The following is a 23,163-nucleotide window of genomic DNA, read 5'->3' as shown; positions in this document are numbered from 1 at the left end:
CCACTGCACTTGCAGTACAGTCTCAAAGACGTGATGAGCTTACAAGGCTCTTTTACGTTTTGGGCATTTCTAAACCAGAAATAAGTGCGCGGTCAAGTTATCTGAATCGTAAAGAAGAGAAACACGTTTTGTAAAAAAGGATGATCATCATTTTGCCAGTTGAGATGAAGTCTGAACAGACCTTTTACTTTACGCTGTAAACACGGCTTTGTGTGTAACACTGTGCTTAGTGCCAGTTTTTGCACCCGTTACGCCCTTAGTGTTCGATGGTTTCAATTTCTTGGGATGTATCTGTTTTCAACATCTTTTCTGACTTACTCCTTCTGAAGGCTTCTTCCAGTTTTTAAGTTTGGAGGGTGGCGACTGTAAGGGTCTGTCAATTTGACATACTGTAGTTGGGTCTAAATAAGAAATATTTATTGTTGTTTAATTTATATTTTGTAATTGATATTGTTTCATTGTTATTTTCAAGGTCAATATTTTATATGATTGATATTTCATTCTAATTCATTTTGAACAATTCACTTCAATATAATAAAAAATAAATTCAACATGTTTCCAATGTGCATCACTCACATTTTCATTCCACCAGCCCAAATTGCACCTTTGTCCAATACATTTTGCACTGATCATATTGAGGGAGAGTAATTAGCCCTTTAATAAGCAATAATTCATAGCCGCTCTTTGGACTGTCACTCCTTGTGATGTGTTTTGCCAGCATCTTGCTCCAGGCATAGAAAGCTGCCTCATTAAAAGTGCATTAAGCTCTCTCTCTCTCTCTCTCTCTCTCTCTCTCACACACACACACACACACAACTGTGAATTTGGAACTTTTAATTATTTTCCTTCAGACACTAATAGATTAAAGGAATATTCTAGTTTTTCTTAGAGAGTGAGAGAAAAAAAGAAGCAAAATAAATTAAAATATTTCAGTTTCTGATCATTTTTCTAAGTAAACATTCAATATCATGTCATATATGTATTAATTTTACTAAATACACCATTATGTATCAATTAACCGATAAAGGAAATATTTTAACAATATGTAATATAAAAAACATATATTTTTAAATAAAACCTGGGAAAAATGAGCACTAAGGAACCCCATGTTGTGGTACATGACGTGTTGATCAAAAGTGCAATGTCATTTCAATGAAATAGCAACATGCTGCAAAAGTATTTGGTGTGTGTGTGTGTGTGTGTGTGTGTGTGTGTGTGTGTGTGTGTTTGTAGCATTGAGGCTAAAGTATTTTATGGATTTTTTTAATACCATGTCATGAGAGCCTCAGAATTTATTTATGCAAATCTGCTTTTAATATAAGTGTATTTTCATGTAGGGAAAACCATTAAGACACATACTATTAATACACATGCTTATTGGAAGTGTAGTTTTTTGAAGTTGCTTAGTATAAATTAAATCTTAGATCAACTAAAAAACGTAGATTTTTGGGCGGGAAGCTTCTGCACTTTAATTCAATTAGCTTTCGTTCTTCCTTTTAAGCATTTTGCAGATGCCCTCTGCTGAGATTAATGTTTCATTTCCTTCAAATGGTAAATCATGAATAGTTAAAAATGGCCGTATACAACATAAAGGTCAAAGGTACCAGACCACTCAAGCGGTTATACCCTGAGGAGGGAGACTATAGAAATTTCCTATAGAAATGGGGCCTTTTCCACAACTACAGCAGTTCTGGCCACATCTATAGACACCGGATGGAGTAAAGAAACACACAGACGCACACACTGACACATCGACAAACTGGCCAATCCTAATCTCGCTTCTATGTGAGCTGCATGTTTATATGCAAGCTCAAGTTCAAAGTCACACACACAAACACACACATGCAAAGTGTGAGGCACAACTGTGCGGTTTCAGCCGTGTTCCAGTTAACGGTGCTGATGAGAGCAGAGCAGACAAGCGAAAGCAGTAAGGCCCCGACTCATGCAAAATGCAAAAGAAATAGAACTGTATTAAAGCCTTCTGAAGTGAAAGAGAAACACACACACATTCACGCTTGTGTGTATTGCTGCACATATACAATTACAGACAGACACATAAAAATATGCATCCTTATTTTGCTTAATTTAAATACACAGAAAAGTGTACATGAAGCAGTGGTGGCCTAGCGGCTAAGGAAATGGACCCGTAATCGGAAGGTTGCCGGTTCGAATCCCATGCCACTGAGGTGTCACTGAGCAAAGCACCGTCCCCACACACTGCTCCCCGGGCGCCTGCCATGGCTGCCCACTACTCACCAAGGGTGATGGTTAAAAGCAGAGGACATATTTCGTCTTGTCACCGTGTGCTGTGCTGTGTATCACAATCACTTCATTTTCTTATAGCCTGAAGTAGGTGCATTTTCCTCATGAAGCTGAAAAGCTGAAATGGAATATGAATATTAGAAATTAAAATGTACTGAAATGACACAAAATCGACATTCACATTATTTTTGGCCAAAGATAAACATACAGACACACACACCATTTCACCATCTCACACATGCCTGAGTTGTAGTTTAAGACTCATGCATGCAGAGGTTTGGGCCAGAATGGAGTTTCTATTGTAGATGTCTATTGTTGTTGTGCTGACACTAATGGGTGACATTAAAGATTCAGACAGAGAGAGAGAGAGAGAGAGAGAGAAAGAGAGAAAGAGAGAGACTTTCTCTAAAGATGCAGGACACAAAGGGAAATCCACAGTCTCTTTTGTGGGTTTTATTTTTTCTGTTAAATAATACATAGCTAAAAGCATCCCGCTTCCTCAATGAACAGTTTTGTGATGTTGTGTTGCTGAAAGACTTTGCAACTTGTTACACTAATGTCCCAAAACTGCAAACATATGCTCTCATTTCTCACTGAGCCTCACAAATCTCTCCCCCTCCTTCCTTTAAATGGACGAATGCCCTCACTTTTGTTGTCTTCCTCCTTCCTTCCTTTTCTTTCATACACAAACTTGGCAAAACAGCCCACATGTAATCAAGCAAGCAAGAACATCGAAAGCCAGACGCAACCTCACCTCAGGTGGTGTCTCTCCTGTTATTCTGTGCCTGCTTCTTATGCCTCGCTCCGCTCCTTCACGTTGGCACACTGCTAGCTGGCCCAGAGCCATGTCCCACACGTCCTGTTGTCTAACGCAGTCACCCGACACCGACCAAAGTCTGGTCTGGACTGCTTCTGAATGCTGGGTGAGGAGGATTTGTGTTATTGATTCTGAGTCAGCTTGTTGAATTCGTTTTTTTATCTGCAATTGTTTCTGCAATAACCGTTTAAGAAACGTATCAGGTCATATCTCACCAACTTTTTCAATGCCGAGAGAACCCAGGCCAGGACATGAACCAGGATCTCCTTGTTGTGAGGCAGCAGCAGTTACCATTTTGCAGGTACTCATTTCCACTGGGCAGAGTGAATGTTGCTTTAAAATGTCCAGATCTACAGACATTCGCAGCGGACATGACGTTTCGTTACTTTGTCACATGCATCTTGTTACTTTGTGATCACAACATTTTTTTACAGTATAGCCAAAATAGAGTTTTATCTTGAGATTGTTTAATGATCCCAGATTCATTTTTAATGTTTCTGACATTGCAGGACGCACAGCAGCGAGAGAATATGTAAGCGACTGATGGACCTAACATTGATTCTGTTGGTGTCAGTACATTAAGAAGCCAAATGCACAATGATACAACCAGAGTAAATCCAAGGTGTGTCCATGGACTTGTCTCACTTTTAATCTTGTGTCACAGCTGCAGCATTGGCGAAGACTAATTCAACTAAAAAGGCGGATCGATTTATGAAACATGGAACAGAACATGCATAATAACATTGGACAAGACAAACCGCATACAATGACCCAACGGAGATATGATACAAACAGGGTAGCTTTATACGGATAACAACAGGGGCACACACTCAGGTATCAAGGGAACACAGTCCACCGTAAACTCCGGTCCAGGACGCGGATCTGGAGCACTCCACAATGTCAGTCCATGACATATTCCTAAGAAAACTGCTTTATTGTTATTTTTACCTAAATAGCAGCAGCACTTTCATGACGTGACAAGGCCGTTAAGTTCCAGAAGAACTCACCTAGAGGTCATTTCTCTCCCTCCCCTCAAGACACAGGAGACATGCTTTTTCTTGTTGCTGTTTTATTTAATTTTTTTTTTTAATTCCCTCACTGTAGCAGGGAACATTTAACAGGCCACTTTTCTCTGCATCCATAAATATTTCACTTCACAATCTATATTCATAATATAAAAACAACACCACTCCCGTAGATTGCCTGACACTATATACGGCATGCGATTGTGCTTTTTATTTATTCATCTACTGTATTTATTCTTCAAACTGGCAGCCAACCAATAAGCTTTGCTTCCATTCTCTGATTATTGCCAGCTATTAGACGGCACTTAAAAGAGCCTTCTGAGTTGTCGCTGCCGGGCAAAGTGGCTGCATGAACCGAAGGCGCTTGAGGGTGAGAGGGGACTACATTGATTTGAAGTGACAGGAAGAAGTGTACGTGGGCAATAAAAGGAAGAGGGGTGGGGGGTGGGGGATTACAGTTCGTAGCTGCATATGCCCAAAGTAAGCAAGAAGAGGAGGTCTAGGAGACCCTGGCACTGCAGGCAGTCAGGTGCATACATTTTAGGCCAAAAAACATGACCAAGCACTGGGACGCAGTGTTAAAAAAAAAAACTTATCATCAATGATATTGTCAGTCATTATTCTCAATCAATGATAATCAGAAATAATTTCTAGGTGTTTATCAAAAATGTATTTTTGAGAAAGCTAAGGCCATAAGATAATCAACACTAAGTCTAAGATACAAATGTTTGGTTTTTCATAAAATAAGCAATACTAGACGGGCCGGCATTATTTTCATAATGCAAATAAATTGTCAGGTGATCAAGGTAAATACGCACTCAAGGCAATTAATTTCGCCCCCTTGTGGTCTCCAAAAGGAACTATTCCAGACTACACAGGACAGAATGCCAACGGAGTGAACAGGAAAGTGTAAGTGAAAGAGAGGTAATTGTCATTGTGAAACACTGCAGCACAGCACATGGTGTCACAATGAAATGTGTCCTCTGCTTTTAACCCAGCCATGACAGATGTTAATTTGCTCAGTGCACCTTGGCGGCTCGGGATTCGAGCCAGCAACCTTCTAAATATGGGGCCACTTCCTTAACCGCTAGGCCTCCACTGCCAATCCCTTGCTTACATGTATGCTAAAATGATTGATGCTTTGATGCCTACATTTACATTTACAGTATTTATCAGACGCCCTTATCCAGAGCAACTTACAATCAGTAGTTACTACTTGGTAGTAAGTGGGATTTGAACCTGGGTCTTCTGGTTCATAGACGAGTGTGTTACCCACTAGGCTACTACCAACCATGCCTAAATACATATGACAATCTACATGTATTTTCTTGATATCTCTGAAGTAGGGCAGTTTGGTAAAATGCTTAAGATAACTAATGGGTGGCAACTTGCAATATGACTTTTCCACAATGGAAATATAAGGCATTTTGACAAAAAGCAGTCATAATGAGAATATGACATCAAACCAGTCACATGGCTGGAACAGTTACAGATAGAACAGCACAGAGTCTAGTCTGGTGCTACAAATAATGTGCACTACATGCTTTTGTATGCGTGTTTTCCTTTATTTCTTGCAGACAGGGATGGCTGAAAATTTGCTGATTTCATAAACCCGTCATCAAGTGAGACAAGACACAATGTTTGATCAAATTAAATAAATTAAAAAGAAATTTAACAATGTTTAGTATGTGCAGCATGACTCAATATTATTTAAAACTAACTATTATTTCAGATAGACTGGCAATGTGTGTCACAGTTAAATAAAAGCTATTTTTGTCTGATCTGTTTCAGTAAGTACACACATAGTAACTATGTACATTTAAACATGACAGGCTCCCCTGAGTCCCTGTCTCATATACTGTAAACCTAGAACTGTTGTTCAGACTGGTATTCAGTATGGCAGCTTTAATACATTTTACACAACATCCCCACAAGTCATTTACTACACAATTATCATTTCAGTGCTGCATTTTCAGGGTATTTCAGTGGTGTGCTACACCAGCTTGCCATATTCATTTTTCTCTACAAATATCTGTAAATTTACCGAAAAGAATTACAATACATTTCAACCAAATATAGCTAACATTTACTCTCATCCGAAAGCTGTGATTGGCATTGACGCACATGAGCATCCTAGTATCCTTATTATAATAAGAATGTCAGTCTTGTCTGAACCCACCATTGAAATGCAGCAAGTAGGCTGGTCTTGGTGCAGCTCATATGAAAATGGTGACATGATACTGTTTCATCTGGTCTGATCTCAGCTCAGTTAAACTGTATATGATGGCACAGTGCACTCCAGCTCTCTGTGGGTCTGAAATGAGCTGTGAGCCACAGATTCAATATTTAGGTCATTGTGTTAAATGATGCACATTTGATTTTCTCCTTTCACTTCTGCATCAACTACTACTGTAGTGTAAGCTGTGCCACAGCAGCATGGCCTCAGTGGCAAGGCTTTATTTTTGTGTCTGAAAGAAACTCAACAACACACAAATAGAATTTGCTTAGGTTACCTGTTGCCCTGTTGTAGTATTAGTTATCAATCAATAGGCATCACAGCCGTAATGTCAGCCTCATCAATTGCCAGCGGAATCTAAACTGACCTTTAGAATACTTTTTACAGGTTTAAAGTTGGACCCTTAACCTTTGTTTCTTTTACAGAATGCCAACAGTTCTCATTGCGTATCACTGAAATCAGTAAATGCCCTAATTTTTCCAGATTTTTCCTAACTATAAATAAAAGTTGGATTATGCATGACGCATGATGACACATGGATGAAGAAAAATATTGATACTTGATATTTGAGCACACGTACAAACACGCCCTTTACAGATGCTGATGTCCACTTGATGTGGAAACACATTCATATCACCAGACACTCTGCTCTACTTTGGGGAACAGAGTGGGGGTGATATAATAATCACCCTGCACTCACACGCTCCTAGTCGATACAGGTCCATTACCCATGAATAAGCTGTCAAAGTGCCTGAGGAATTCTCAGCAAACACAGTTTTGATGGTCTGAAATTGCCCGTACATTCTTCTCCCATTTGGACGTGATTTGAGCCCTTTCAAATTCAGTTAGCGTTGAATATAATGTAATATATCCAGGAAAATTGATTATTTATGAAATAAAAACATCCCTTTAATAAAAGTAAGGTTAGCAGTGCACAGTCATCAAATGGTGGGCTACAGGTAATACCATGTGAACTTAATGTTAGTTCTAAACTTAACTTGTGATATTGACTGAACTAACAGTCTGAACACCCTTTGCATAACTATCGGACGTATCTGCAGTATGGCTAGGCATAAAGTACCACGTGCAACGAAATGGGTGCAATAATGTGAACCATACAACTATGTTAAAAAAAATGTTAAAATAAATGTTCAATTGAAAAAGGTTCCAGAAGGTTGCCGGTGATGTGCCACCAAGGTGCCACTGAGGTGCCACTGAGCAAAGCACTGTCCCCACACACTGCTCCCCATGCGCCTGTCATGGCTGCCCACTGCTCACCAAGGGTGATGGTTAAAAGCAGAGGACACAATTCGATGTGTGCAATGTGCTGTGCTGCAGTGCATAACAATGACAATCACTTCTTTCTTTTTCTCTTCTTTACAACTGACCAAAGAACGTGCAAACTTTTTGGTTTTCACTCAGAGCTATTGTTCTCCTCAGACTTTACAGGCAAAAATCACACACTTTTGACACTTAACTTTCCATGAATCATGCATTGAATAATTGTGTAAAATTGTATTGCCTGTAGCTGGGTCCCAAGTCACTATTTTAAAACCACTTTAAAACTTTTTGTCTTGTTTGAAATGTTAGCTAATTCCCTTACCAGATGCTTACCAGAAGTTCAACTGATTAAGAATATTTATTTTTATTACATCCTCATAGTCGCCTAATTTGAAATAATTAATGGATTGACATTCTTCATGATAATTATTGTTCTGAATATTTTTGTAATAAATTCTTTAGTCATTCAACTCTACATTGTATTGTGACCCAGACAATTTCATGGACCCCGTTCATCAATTAACAAGATCCCTTGATAATATGGCTCACATAGATTCCCTTGTGTTGCTAATGCGTTACTAATGATGTACTAAATATTCCTTATTGATCAGTTAGAGGGGGTGGAAAGATGAAGAACACACATACACACACACATGCTTGAAAAAAAATTCATTCAATCCCAGCTCAAAGCAGAGCTGTGAAAAGGGTGTACACACACCGACAAGCACACCCTTCACACACCCTGATACCAGTTCAGTCAATGAGGGTCCAGATCCATATCACCAGAGACTCTGCTCTATATGCTCTACAGGGTGGGGCTGGTGACATGTAATATTCGCCCTGCTCTCACACGCTCCTAGTCGATATGCGTCCATTACCCATGGATAAGCTGACAGAGTGCCTCAGGAGTTCTCAGGAATGAGTCTGTCTGCTCTATGTGTTGGGCCCATGCCTAGATTAATTTCAGCCATCCCCCTCCACCCGTCCCCTCTTGCCCCCAGTCCTTCGTTCGGGACGGTCACTTTATTCCACCACCCATTAGTATCGCATTTCAACACTTAGTTCTGTTTGTATTTGACATTGATTTTTGTCTCCTCTGTCCTCCTTCCAAATTTGGGTAGAGGGCTTTACTTGAACACTGGCCGGCCTGCAATCCATTTTGTGCCTGTGGCTTGTTCAAGGCAGCACGCTGCATGCATTTTTAGCACAGTATATACAAGGTCTGTGAGCGATCACTTCTGCAAATGGAGCAGAGGATGTTTTTGGATTGTTAATGTGTGTCTATTTCTGACCAATAAACACAGATACACCCCTACACACAATGTCCCTGGTGACCTTCATTTCTCACGTGAGCTGCTGTTTCCCTTAATCTGACCACGCACCCCCCGCCCTCACATTTTTTTCTTCTAAAGGGTCATCTCTGTTGTCCCTGAACCCCCATTCAATTTCCTTAAGCACCATGCATTACCAATGGCCACAGAAGTCTACTAAATTAGCAGATCAATAAGCCATTTGAAACTCTTTTGGGGGCTTTGAAGGAGCCTGTAGGCCTCTCGGTTTCATGCGTTGTAACAAATAGGATGTAAGGACGTTGCCTATGTTGTAATGTGCTGTTGCTGACTTCTTGTTACAAGCGTCCTACTGGACCGCCATGGCCACACACACACACACACACACACACACAAATCCCCTCATGTTTATAATGCATCATCATATGAATTTTAGTTAGATAGTTAATACAATATAATACAATACAATATAATACAATAACAGAAATGTGCTATCTTTACTCTAGTTGTCACCCTATGGACAAAAAGACCCTCTTACCCAGTTTTAAGTCTCATGTTCTCTCACTTGCATAGGCCATATGACATCTGGACCGCGTAAACGGAGTCATTAGTGCTTGCACCCTGAGGCCAGGGGTGATATGCCCCCAAACCAAAGCACTCGGACCAGACCTGAATCACCCACAGTCAGTAAGTTTACAAGAAAATATGATTATTGTGTTTGTCTATGTAAACACGGACTCTCAAAAGTAGATACAACACATAAAACAAAATGGGAGGAAAAAGCACAATACAAATACTATGGAAGTGGAGTCAGACAGGCACACATCAATCAATAAATAGTTTTCCCTACTGTGCATATATACTGGGACAAGGATGGCGATCAGATGAAGTGGCCATAGCTCAACTAATCTGTGCATGGAAACACTCATTGTCTTCCTTCAGATGCTTCCATTAGGGGTTGCCACAGCAAATTAGCCCGGTTTACCCAGGCTTGGGATCAGCACCAAGAAGTACACTGTCACATGCATTCCCAGGGTCTTGGTTAAACACACTGTGCGTGGGGACGGTGCTTTGCTCAGTGGCACCTCAGTGGCACCTTGGCGGATCGGGATTCGAACCAGCAACCTTCTGATATCAGGGCCGCTTCCTTAACCGCTAGACCACCACTGCCCCTAATATTTATATACACTACAATAAGATAGGGATATTGTTATTTACATGAGTGTTTTTCTTACTTACTCTGATTTTTAATGAATAAGTAAAATAATATTTTATGAATGAATTATATTATTAATAATGTATGAGAAGAAACACCATTTTCATTAGTTTAATATTTACTACCCCCAAAATTTAGACAATAACAGGGATGGCCCCAAATAACAAAAATTGACAATGTCGGTAGTGGGTGTTTCCACCATTTACCGCAATATCAGCTTGACAGTGACGTCTCAAGCTCCTCACTAGCCTCATGATGATGTTCTGAGGCAATGCGTTCCACTCTTCCACAAGTTCTACACTTAGTTCTGCCAGGTCAAGTGGGGGTGGGGTACGATCATTCAGTCTCTGCTTCAACTGGTCCCAGACGTGCTCTATGGGGTTCAGGTCAGGGGACATTGATGGCCAATCCAACTTCCTGAAGTCAAGCTGTGACAATTCTGCTACGATGTGGTGGAGCATTATCATCCATGAACAGAAAGTTGGGGTTGTGCTGGCGGAATTGGGGAGGATGATGGGTTTTATGATGTGTCTGTGGTAAGAACATGCAGTGACTGAGCCACGTACAATAACCAAATCTGTTTTGCGCTGACTGGTGATACCTGCCCAGACTGTCCACCAAAGTAAACCCTGGGGACCATGTTGACCTCAACGTATCGCTCACCTCACCTTCTCCAGCAATGCTGACGCAACACTCATCAGTGAACAGGACGGTAGACCACTGCTGCATTGTCCAGGTCACATGGTCTTGTGCCCACTGCAAATGTTCACGACGGTGTCTTGGTGTCAGTGGAGTCACCTGCCACAGTCGTCTGGCATTCAAGCCAAAGCAGTGGAGTTGGTTGTGAATGGTTTGCTGGAAACCAGTACCCCTCGCATCTCATAAATGGGCCTGCTGCTACATAGCTCCTTAGGTACTGGTCAACATTTCGGTCTGTCACTCGTGGGGCTTGAGACACACCAAGTTCACCCGAAGGCACGCCATGGCCAGGTGACGCTGCTCGTCCGTTATGTGACGTTGTGTGTTCATGGCTGTTTGAATGATGAACTTGAAATGACTTAATGACAACACCAGCTTTTTATACACATTGAGAAAGGTTGTCTCTTGGTATTGGCCCCAGTATAAGGCACACCTGTACACAATGAGACCATTACATGGAAAACGCAAAATGAGGTGTGTATCACCCCAATACAATTGCCTCACTATCCCAAAAATGTCTGAAGTGAAACAAACACTGCATGTATTACATCCACTAAGTCTCTCACAATATCCCTAATGTATTTAGTTATGTATGTTTACATGCATTTCCTTTACTTTACTTTATTTTGCAGACGCTTTTATCCAAATTTCCCTAATACAAGTGTAAGCCCTACATTTCTGGAAGAAAATATGAGAATGACTGGCAAATGTCCACATAGTGCAGGTTAACCTGAGTGTGAGGAATGAAGATGACATGACATCTATCAGTCACTTAAGCTGGTTTCAGGAGAATTTGAGACTGCTGAATGAAAATGCTTTTCATCTGTCAACAGCATTTCATTCTGACAATTTTGTCGAATTATCACTAATGATAAACCTTTCAATAATAGTCTTTGATCGGCAATGGACTTATTTGGTTCAAGTTACTTTTAATAAACTATGTCTTGTTCAACATACGAGGCACAGTACATGAAAGAACGTGAAATTTGCAAAACCTGTGTGCATTGTCCAGATATGCAGATTCTGTTAATGATACTACGTATCATTACGTAGACTTGTCTTTTATTCATTAATAGTGAACTCATTTTTTTTACTGTTCAGCTACCAGCTTGAAAGCATCTTTTTAGAATTGAGAAACTGCCATTGCTCCTGTGCTCTCTGTACACAGAATACTGGCTGCGGCGCTGGCAGGACAATGACCTCTGTCAGATGTAGGTCAGTAGGGTCAAACTAATGGGAGGGACCCCGGTCACAGGGTTCCTGTTCACTCATGCAGGCATCTGTTTCTCTCACTGGCAGACACACACACACACACAAAATACACTTAGATGCGACTGAATGAGCATCAATCAGAGAAGATGTTGAAATGTTTGTGGTATTGCCCGAACCACACAGCTTATAATTGCATTGTTTCCATGAATAAAAAATAATAAGACACAATTCTGTATTAAAATATGTGGTTAGTAAAAGGATGCTAATGATGTTCTTTCGTCTTAAAATCAAATTTGAACTCTTAGTCTTATCTATGATTACGCATATGGTTGTGTGTAAAAGTGTGCCCAGGAAGTCATTGTTTTTTCGACTTAACACGTCTTCTGACTGCAAGTGCAGCGGCGGTTTTGGGAGAGCAGGGGCTCTCTGGGTTGTGGCGCTGCTGGGGGGGCTACACCCTCTCTGGCAGAGGTGTCTGAAACGTGAGAGGACCCTGGAGCCTGTGAGGGGCCACTTTAGGAGATGTTATCTCCAGCACCCAAACACGCCCTAAAGAGCTCTCAGAGGGAAACGCACGCACCTCAAACTTTCACCTACGTACAAATGCATTCATTCAGAGCCGAGCACGAAATACTCACCGAGAGCTGGCACACACACACAGATGCAGTTATCTGAGCTGCTTACACAGAATATTTTACCTTAATATCTACACACAGGTTTTGCATGATCAGAATGATATTTGCAAGAAGAAAATGTTTTGCATATTTTTTTTTGGTCATTTTAGAAAAGCTCTTGATCAAGTTCTCTGCAACTTGAAGTATGTCCGGAACGACAACAACATTGTCAGCATCTGACTCGACCAGTGAAACCAAAATCTGTTCAACGGCAAACCCCAATCAATAACGGGTCCACCCATATCATGCAGTGGTTTCACTGATGTGTCTGTGTTTGCCCTTGCTCCAGACACTCTAATTCATAAGATTTATTCACTCTTCGCATCAATAAAAAAAAAAAGAAAGAAAAATAAACCAACAAATCTTTTTCGAGATTTCTCCGGCGGCCTGATAGCAGTCATTCGATCCCCACTGTTTTTAGTGCAATGCGAAGGGCGACAGAAGGTCCTCTGCATTTTTGAAGCATCCACAGACAGAGACAGGAAGTCTGGAAGTCTCCCACCTCCCTCCCCATTGTCTTCCTTTCTCTTCTTCACCATTAAAAGTTGTGAAGCGCTAATGGAAAATAGTTTGGATGGAATCAAGGGAATATGGAATATTGAAGCCTTCATGACAAATGTTGGCACCTTCCAATCAGACGCGCCGTCTGAGAACGCCTGGGCTCAAGTGTAACCGTAGTCCTACACGGGCCGCTCATCCCTGAGTGCACTTTGGTTCTATAAAGAACGTGAGATCCTGTTACAGATACGCAATCGCAGCTAAAAACTGATGCGCGAGAGACATGGTAAATGGCGTATGGAGCCATTTGTTGTGCATTTTTAATGCTGTTTGATATTAGCATTTCATTCATTCATTTATTAGTTTGTTTGTTGGTTGGTGTGACGAATTTCCTGGTACTCCGTAGACAGACCTACATAAAAATGCTCTATGGTGGAAACACAACGTCCAGTAATGAATTTTGTTATTTTTACAATTTATTATGCCAACAATCCAATTTGTGGTCAATCTTTCTTAGTTTCCATATTGGCCGAACTACAGGACAATACATAAGCCTCCTGTTCTCCCGTGAGACATGTTGGACGTCCTTCAATGAGACAGTACCTCATTGACCCATCTGTCTGTTTTTCTATGGTTGCCCCTTTAAAAAATCCATAACTTAAAACCTTGTGAAAAACCACTAATGAATTCCACCGGCGGCCAAATTCTTTTCATGTGAGAAACTTCAGAAATCAATTCAAATTTCGGCAGCATGCCGTGTGTGCGCTGGAGGCCTACTGGTTCCAGGGACAGTAAAGATCGTCAGACCACATCTTTTTTTTACATGTTTATGCTTTATGATAGAAGATATGGCAATTTGACTGATAAAAAGTCTTGAAAATAAAAAAGCCACACCCAAACACAGAGTATATGATGTGTGACCCTTAACCCCACACAGTAGGATAATAGGCTTAGGCAACACACAGTGGAATTTCGTCCCCTTGTAGTTGCCGTATAACTAAGCCTGTATGGATTTTTTTAGCGCTGCTAAGCAGTTTCACATGTTACGTTAACCTCCAAATTCAAAGTCAGGATTAGGGAGCTACGAGGCAAAAAAAAAATTTAAATCGTGCCGTAAACAACCACCCACATCTCCTCATATTTTATTACTCTACACCGTGGACCTTTATGGACACATTGCACACCAAACTGTTAAAGACCACAGCAAAGGGTGCAATTTAATATTTCATCGCAGTCAAAACAACTGCAGGGAGCAAAGCATCTTTAAGCATGTTGAGTAAATGCTGGATCACTTTTACCATCATCTTGTGAAAAGGTCTCTACTAGCTTCATATTACAACGCAACTAAATGTAAGAACAATTGGTGAATCTAGCTACAAAATTCTCCGTTTTTACATTATACGTGGTCTTGTATTTTGCTTTAGTTGTATGCTTTGTTTCAAAAGCAGGCCTTGGAGCTCTGAAAGTCACGGCATTGAGGGCTTTTTTTGTTTGTCCCTTTTCTTATAATCTCAGACAACAAACACAAATCTTCCCTGCATATTCTCCCCCCTGACACCTCACTTTCATGCACGAGGAACAGTTCATAGCCTGACGTGCAATACTTATCCTCAAAGGAAATAGGTCTCCTTATGCTCGCTATAAACGTGACGTCTCTATGACGCTTCTTCTCGCTTTCTGATGGCCTGTTCTACAGAACACACACATTTTGTCATTCCATTTTATTACCATATATTTAACAATGGCCTGGATGGAATAATTATTGTTAAATAATGAATAATCATTCACCCTATTCTACTTTCCACAGGGTACTTTTACCTCTGACCTCAGATCAAGTCCAAATATGCTGGATTATTAATATTATTATTGTTGTTTGGAAAATTGAGGTTTCCCATAATAGAACAGTCAGTCAGATATGTTAAGTGATTTTAATATTTATTTTTTTATTAAACATTATTTTGTTTTTTGGCAAAAGGTTAAACCAGTTTTGCTCGAGCTACATGTGAAAAAATATATAAATATATATATATTTTTTTGTCTAATTATGAAGCAAAGGACTCCAACCAAAAGCCGTCACATGGAATGGAACAAGTTGAAAACAGCATATTTAATAATGACATCGGTAAATAGTGTTGTTTTAATAATGATAGCTGGCTTCGACGCGATTAGAAAATAAAAGAACCAAAAACTTATAATCGAAAGAAACATAAAAAAAATATTATTAATAAACATGCCATTAATGAACCACCCATTACATTCATTTAAGCATATGGGCTACACACTTGCATAAAAAAGGACAAATAATATTCAGTACGATACAAACGCATGCAACGATCGTCCCATCTTTGGCGCTTTCTGTAGTAATGATAACAATTATTATAATTTATACTGTTAGCTAGAGGCCTGTGGCCGGTAATGCTGTGCTCGGACGTACGATAAACTCCGCAGGTCGGGAAAAGGCGTCCGATCTCCGTTCCCCCGACCTTCACGCGCGTCGTTTCCACGCCACGCCGATGGTTGCATATGCAGGATGAGTTTGTAGAAATAAATAAGAGCAACGTCGCGGGTGTGTGTGTGTGTGTGTGTGTGTGTGTGCGTGCGTCCCGCGCTCATACGTCTCCCTCGAACAGGCTGAAGTACTTGCTGGGGTTCGAGAAGCACAGGTACGGCGCGGCGGCCGCGGGGTAGACGAGCGGCAGCGCCATCGGGACCAGGCACCGGGCCAGCGCGCCGCCCTCCTCGTACAGGCCCGGCAGCGGCGCCGCCTTGCCGGCGTCGCCGAAGTCCGCCGCGGGCCCCTCCAGTTCGCTCGAGATCTGCCGTTTTAACTTATTCCGCCGGTTCTGGAACCAGATCTTCACCTGCGTCTCGGTCAGCTGCAGCGAGCTGGCCAGGCAGGCCCGTTCCGCGCTGCTCAGGTAGCGCTTCATGTCGAACGTGGTCTCCAGCTGGAAGATCTGGCGCTTGGAGAAGATGGTGCGGGTCTTCTTCTTCGCCATCATCTTGCTCTTCTTGGCGCTCCCCTTGGGCCCCTGCGCGTCTCTGTCTGTCGTGGCCTGACACAGATGCTCTGGAAACAGTGACACGTTTTTAATCAAATAAGACGTAGTGATCGGAACGCGCGCTTTTTAATTACGACCATGATCGGGCTACCTGTCTCCTGGACCCGGATAACGGGCTCCGGCGAGCTCCGCGCCTCCTGCTCGGAGAGTCGGGTTGAAAGGTCATCCCCGTAGACGCGCTCCTCGGACCGGCGGCTGCTCCTCAGGTTCAATATGTTGTCAATGGTGAATTTCAAGGCGGCAGGGCGACATGGCGCGTCGTCCTTGTTCATATTTCTCCGGGGGGGTCGCGATAAACGGACGAGCTGCCGCTGCCACACCGCCGCTTAGCGCCTGGCGACTCCGCGCACCATCCCGCTCCGCGGTCTGGCCCGCCGCGGCCCCCGCGAACCGGAGGAGCGCGGCCCCGCCGGCCCCCATTGGCCAGCGGCCGCGCCGGGCGGCCAATGGGAGGAGGGGGCGGGACCTGGGCGTCGCTATCTGGAGCGCGAGTAATCGCGGCGCTGCTGCGAGTTTAATGAGCGCTTTTTAAGAACGCGGCGATTCGGGCGAGTCGAGTGATGTGCAAACCACAGGCTCGGCGTTTCATTCAATAAACTCAGAACTTTCCATCTCGTCCCGCGTGATGATTTCGTTTGTAGAAGCAGGTAACAGATTGAGTGTAGGAGTTCTAGAAGTTTCTTTTCTTTTCCCACCAAATTGAAGGCTGTTTGTGAGAAATTGTTTTAGGTGCTAGAATTTTCACGAGCTTCGCTCAACCTTTCGAATATTTGGAAAACCGCAGAATCAACACGTTATATAATAAATGCTTCGGACAAACAATGTTTATTACAAACGTGTTTTATGGACTCAATGTTTCTCAACATAGTTTTTTTTAGAAACTATTACGATTTTATGGAAAATATGACGGTATTATTAAAAAAATGATTCAATTTCGTGCCGACCAGTGAGAACACTCAGCTTGTTAATTAATTTACTTAATAAGTACACCAAGCAACACAGAGCAACACAGGCTCTATATTTAGAGCCTTTTAATCATAATTCACCTTTTTCGTGTTAGCCTGTTTCATCCTCAATGTGAAAAATATATTAAATAAACACAAATAATATTGTGTGTATTGTTGTGTTTTTTTTTTATTTAATAGTACTACTATTAATAATAATAGTAATAATAGGCCAGGTATTTGTCATTTGTCGGCCGCTGATTGGCTGATTGCACATTCACGGTGAAGGTTGCGGCCGCAGCAGACAAGAACCAGGGAAACACGTAATTCCATTCCAACAAAATACATACTCCACACATACATATTGTGATTAGTTTTATTCATAAGTTGTCTAATTTGTGTGGAAAAGGTTGAATAAAAAATATATTTGCGCAAAAAATAAAAAGCGTTGCCTTGAATCACAGGAAGTTCGGGAGTGTGCTTGTGTTGAAACGACTTATCTATGAAGGACTTCCTCGGTCCTCGGTCTTCCACTTATTAAGGCTTTGGCATCATGATCCAAATATTGACCTTAATTAATGAAGAAACGAGTGTTTCCGGCAGGGATCTTCCTGGGCCTTTTTTATGCAGGCTGAATATAAAAGTCCTCTTTGGATGCTGGGATTCTGCCGCCAGGCGGGTTGTTGCACCGTCAGAAAACGTCCACAGAAAGAAACGCGCAGAGGGCTTGAACGCAGGCCGCGCGCATGCGCAGTAAAAAAAAAACCGGACACTGCGGCGACCAATCAGAGCTAATTAGGCAGCCAGCAAGAAATAGAATAAATATACAGAGACGCGCCCGATGATCAGTCGTGACGGGGATGCGCGACACTGGAACACATTAAGAATAAAACCTGAAACATAAACGTGACGCTAAGAAGGTTAAACCCTCGGAATAATTTATTACTGTTAGGTGGCTTCGTTTCAGGTGGTCTGTCGATATGTTCTGGCCCTCGATCTACAGGATTTAGATTTTTTTTTTTACAGGAAATGGTCGTAGATGGTGTCGGGTGTGGGCAGGGTCGTTTGGTAAAAGGTCCCAGAAATGTCCTGTCCGTGTCGCCTCCGTCCGGTTACACTAAGCCCGTCATCTGAGCCCTCAGGAGGCTCATGGAATGTGCAAAAGACGCGAGTGGGTAGCTCGGCGAGCCGGAAAAGCCCACGAGCGGCGGCGGCGGCGAGGCCACGGAGTTCTCGTGGTACAGGATGGGCACCCGGACCACCCGCTGGGGCGAGTGCGACAGGGCGGCGGCCTCCAGGTCCGCGGCCAGCTGCCGCTTCCACTTGTTCCTGCGGTTCTGGAACCAGATCTTCACCTGCGTCTCGGTCAGCTGCAGCGAGGCGGCCAGGCCGGCGCGCTCCGAGCTGCTCAGGTAGCGCTTCACGTCGAACGTGGACTCCAGCTGGAAGACCTGGCTGCGGCTGAACACCGTCCTGGTCTTCTTCTTCCTGGCCGAGGTCGGGTCCGGGGCGTCCGGGTCACAGTCGCCGGCCTTCCGACCCGACGCGTCGAACACGGCGGGGGAGTCCCTGTCACTGGGGACGGAGCAACTGTTGTCGTCTTTCGGACCTAAAACGGATATTAAAACGAAACCGGCGGTCAGTCCATTATAGGCCACAAAACCTCACCATCACAGTCGCAGGTTCGAACCCCACCGAGTTGCTCCTTTATAAACAAGTCCATAACGGTCCCCTCGGGAATATACCTCCCAGGGCCTAATTACTGGACCTCGGGGTACCCGTCCTTACATGTTGGGTGCCTATATTGTTGAGTGTTTAGTAACGTTAATACACTAATATGTTAATACACTAATATGCGTGGATATTTCTCTTGACTATCTTACTGCGTTTAGGTTCGTGTCTGAACCGTCTATCCGGGGTTAATGGCGTGGACGGAGCCAGTTCCAGCCCCGAGGTCCACTCCACGTCGCCTGGTTCTTGTAATCTAACGCGGACTTTGTCGAGTGGGTGCGATTTAGGGGGTACAGCGGTGCTTGTAGGCAAAGATTTGAACCCTCGCCCGGAATTAAACACAATTCGACGGGAGAATAGATGGAGAGTGTGAAAGGTCACGTTTGGACGCCGCGAGCCACTTACTTCCCACGATCTCGCGAGTTTTGTAACGGAAGGGCGCGTCCTCGTACCAGTCCAGCGCCAGGCGCGACTCGGGTTCGAGACGCCGACGCAGCGCCACCCCTCTGCGCTCCACGGCGCCTCCGTCCTCCGTCCCGCGGGCCAGGAGGTTCTCGATGAAGAACGACGAGACCGTGGGCGCGGGCGCCGGACGCGCGGGAACCTTCTCGTGCATCCTCCCCGAGCGCGGGAACGTCTCCTCCCGCTTCGCGCGGATCACGGTAAATCCTCCGCCCCGGCGGCCATCGGCGCGCAGCAGACGAGTAAACGGGCGCCCGCGGTGGAGTAACTCTTAACCGGCCCAGGGCATGGCTGCCATTGGCCGAGCGGGAGGGCGAATGGGCTTTTACGCACGACGCGCGGCGACACGGAGCCCCGGGCTGCCAGCGAGGGGCTTTATTTGGGTCAATTAGGGAGAGGGAGCAAATGAAAAGACCCGGACGGCGGCGTCGGGGTCTCTGGTTCGACGTTTCAGCCGGGAGAGGAAGACACACCACCGCCTATTGGCTGTCCGCGCATCTGCATCCCCTGAGCGTCCTACCCATACATTCTATATAAAAAAAAACGACAGACAGCAGTGTCCTCGACGTAATGATGGTTCGAGGGACTTTCGGGCATGTGTCCCCCGATAATAAAACATATTCAGTGGGGTTTCTTCGTTTTCTGTTAATTAAAGGTATAGTGTGGGGCTGCCTGGCCTTTCTTAATGCAGTGTGGGCTCGCATCTTTATTAACAAAGAAAATAAAAAAGAGCAGGTGACAAGTGTCATTTTTTCTCAGTAATAACGGTAATGAATAAGTTATTATTCGTCGCCGTCGATGACGTTGTGTCCTGCGCTTCGGGAAAACGTGTCGCGTCCTGGCCTGGAGGGTCGCACTGGGATCAAGGTCAACATCCATGACGTGGGGACGTCACACCTTCCCGGCAGCGTCGGGGGTTCATAATGTTTCAGTAATTTATCGTTTACATGTCCAGTACAGCCAAATACTTTCTTTTTAATATTACCTCCGTAAAATGAACGAATACAGTAAAAAAAGAGGCCTGAACAGTTTTTTTTTCGATCCAGTTAATTAGATGTATGACATCCGCTTTCTCATTAATTTAATTCGGTTATACTTAAGTTTAATAATATCCGCTTTTTAGTCAAATTCGTCCGATTTTTTTAATGAATGTCAGATGTTAACAAGCACGCAGAGATTACGAAACCCTAGAAACTTCATACATCTTATTTTTTGGGGTCTGCGTAATGGGTTCGCATTGTTTCATTTCCATATTCATTTTTTATGAAGTCAGCACAGCGGTCAAATGACGCATGGACGCTGATCAGGAGTCTTTTGGTAACGAAATATAAGAAAGAAAGAAAGAAAGAAATAAAGAAAGAAAGAAAACACCATCTGCTGGTAAGAACCTTCTCCCTCTCGCTCCTTTTACCTGGTTTGCCTCTTTTGTCCAGTTAGTGCGATAGTGCGATGGAAGTATTTGAAACCAGCTGCTCTGTTGGTCTGTCCTGGCCTCTATTTCTGAGGTGAATTACAACTGTGTGTTAGTGAGAGAGAGAGAGAGAGAGAGAGAGATTAGCTCAGGTTTCTGTGTGTATGTGGCCAGCACCTCCGATGTGGCACCCAGGTGACCTCCACCGGCTCCTGGGGCCTGCGGCATCATCCCCATGGGCATGTAACCTGACTGATCTTCATGCAGGACGGCATGACCTTTTTCCACAGAATATCCATCTCTCTCTCTCTCTCTCTCCCTTCTGTCTCTCTGCTTGCCTCTTAGCGCTGTAGGTACAGAGCACATTCAGAAGTGAAGCCGTGGAAAGCCTGGCCTCCCCGCGGCTGGGAATCTGATCTCATCTGCTTTTTCACATCCCTTGCAGATTTAGTTTACAACTCGCTGTTGCGTTTTTAGACACATCCTTGTATGCATGAAAACCGCAACAGCAATTTGCATTCATCCAACTCCCCGCCCCACCCCCAACCCCCACGTTTGTTGGGGTCATGGGAGCCAGAGCCTCTCCCCATAGTCCATGGGTTCCAGGCAATGACAGTCCCTTACAAGGTGAAGAAGAGAGCAGCAGTCACCTTTACTAACTTTCTAATCAAAACGAGCTCCCCCTGTTGGTCACATATGGTGTAATAAAGACTGTAGGGTAATAAATACTGTAGTGTACTACATTGGCATCACGAATCCAGGCCAAATTTACCCCAAGAACTGGAAATTTAATCCCACTCCTTCGATTTCCCAAAACGTTGCCCACTAACAAGCATTTGAGGCATACATTCAGAAGAAGGAGCTGACGCAGACGTTCTTTTTACCTCGTAACCGGCATGACTGACTGAAAGCATTTGGACGGGTTAAATGTAATCACGTCCGCGTTGCAGAGCATGCTAATCTACCCCGCCGTACCGCGTGTTCGCGAACTGCCTCTCACTGGGATGCACCGATGCAGACATCATGGCGCCATAAATCTCCAATCAAAATACCTGGCAGAAATATCAGACCATCTGAAAAAAGCCCTGCTTCCCCTTGCTCATGCCTTTTAATATTAATATCAAACCATCTACTGCCCATATATTATTGTATTAAAGTATGTATGAAGTACATATAAATATAAACTCAATTAATAATCCCTGTTCTTGTGACAGTGGACCTAAAACCATATCCAACTTTTTAGATATTTGGCCCTTCTGGACCTTCGTGTCCTGGAGACAGTTTGCTTGGACATGAGAATCACATGTTTGCAGGAATTATAGGTCACAGTTGTGCTGCTATGCATTATAATCCAGTGTAATTCTGTGCCATGTGTTGGTAATAACGGCACGGTGTTGACGTGAGACACGGTGGCGGATCAGGCCTCTGCGTCTGGCCTTTGGTCATGCAGCCATCCTGAACGGCGCGGCGGTGGAGTGGGGGCTCCACCACAGATCGCCGAGCGTGAAATTGGACTTCATGTCTGTTAATCAGACTCCCCAAGACGAAGACGTAATCCTCTTCTGTTCTCTGTGTTGAAATAATTAACGAATGTACTGTGTACTTTTATTTATCAATAGTTTTTATTCTGTTCTGTCTATCCTGGGACATAAACTTTTAGTTCTGCTGTGAACTATCATGTCGATTTATCAACTTGCTTTATGAATAAATGGCTATTACCAAATTTCACTTATTTAATTTGCAAGTCTGACCAAAAAAAGTATTGAAATATTATTATTAAAATCTAGGCTTTTTTCAAAAGAACATTAGTTCTTTTAGTTTTTTTTTTTTTCCTAATCATTGGCATCACAATATCCAGCATATTACTGTTTACACAACTTTACAAAAGAATTCACCCTAACTTACAAAACTTTTAACCATAAACACCAAAAGCTTTCAAATGTGTTTACTTGATGCCAGTCTTTTATGCTGTTAAATAACCAAACTGCGTGTAGTGAGAGAGTAAAGGAAGATGACAATAAATTTCTCTAACAATGTGATTTACTCTACACCATAGACAAATGACAACCTTTTATACTCATATACTTAAAAAGTAATTTAAATAAAAAACAACCTCACACATCCACTAAAAAAACATCCTCACATATCCATTTATATAAAAAAACAATCTTAGATATCTATTTATATATAAACAACCACCGCACATATCCTTTATATAAACTCAACAAGCTTACATGTCCATTTAAATAAAAAAACATCCTCACATATCCATTTATATATAAAAAAACAACCTCACATATCAATTTATATAAACACAACAACCTCATATATCCATTTAAATAAA

General features: G+C 43.0%; 2 protein-coding genes across 2 annotated transcripts; both read right to left on the bottom strand.

Moving 5' to 3' along the window:
- Positions 1-15,287: 15,287 nt before the first annotated feature.
- LOC114787551 (homeobox protein HMX2-like) lies at positions 15,288-16,636 on the bottom strand. The gene is made up of 2 exons (XM_028975170.1): positions 16,363-16,636; positions 15,288-16,279 (listed from the first exon to the last, which is right to left on the bottom strand). The coding sequence occupies exons 1-2, from the start codon at positions 16,541-16,543 to the stop codon at positions 15,819-15,821; spliced, it is 642 nt and encodes a 213-aa protein (XP_028831003.1). The 5' UTR covers positions 16,544-16,636; the 3' UTR covers positions 15,288-15,818.
- Positions 16,637-17,577: 941 nt separating this feature from the next.
- LOC114787550 (homeobox protein HMX1-like) lies at positions 17,578-19,733 on the bottom strand. The gene is made up of 2 exons (XM_028975169.1): positions 19,352-19,733; positions 17,578-18,824 (listed from the first exon to the last, which is right to left on the bottom strand). Exons 1-2 carry the CDS (start codon positions 19,560-19,562, stop codon positions 18,328-18,330), a joined length of 708 nt encoding a protein of 235 aa, XP_028831002.1. The 5' UTR covers positions 19,563-19,733; the 3' UTR covers positions 17,578-18,327.
- Positions 19,734-23,163: the final 3,430 nt, after the last annotated feature.

This window comes from Denticeps clupeoides, chromosome 4 (genome assembly GCF_900700375.1).
Source record: "Denticeps clupeoides chromosome 4, fDenClu1.1, whole genome shotgun sequence".
Taxonomy (NCBI): domain Eukaryota; kingdom Metazoa; phylum Chordata; class Actinopteri; order Clupeiformes; family Denticipitidae; genus Denticeps; species Denticeps clupeoides.
Note: the sequence above shows the minus strand (reverse complement) of the source record. Positions and strands in the feature narration are given on the sequence as shown.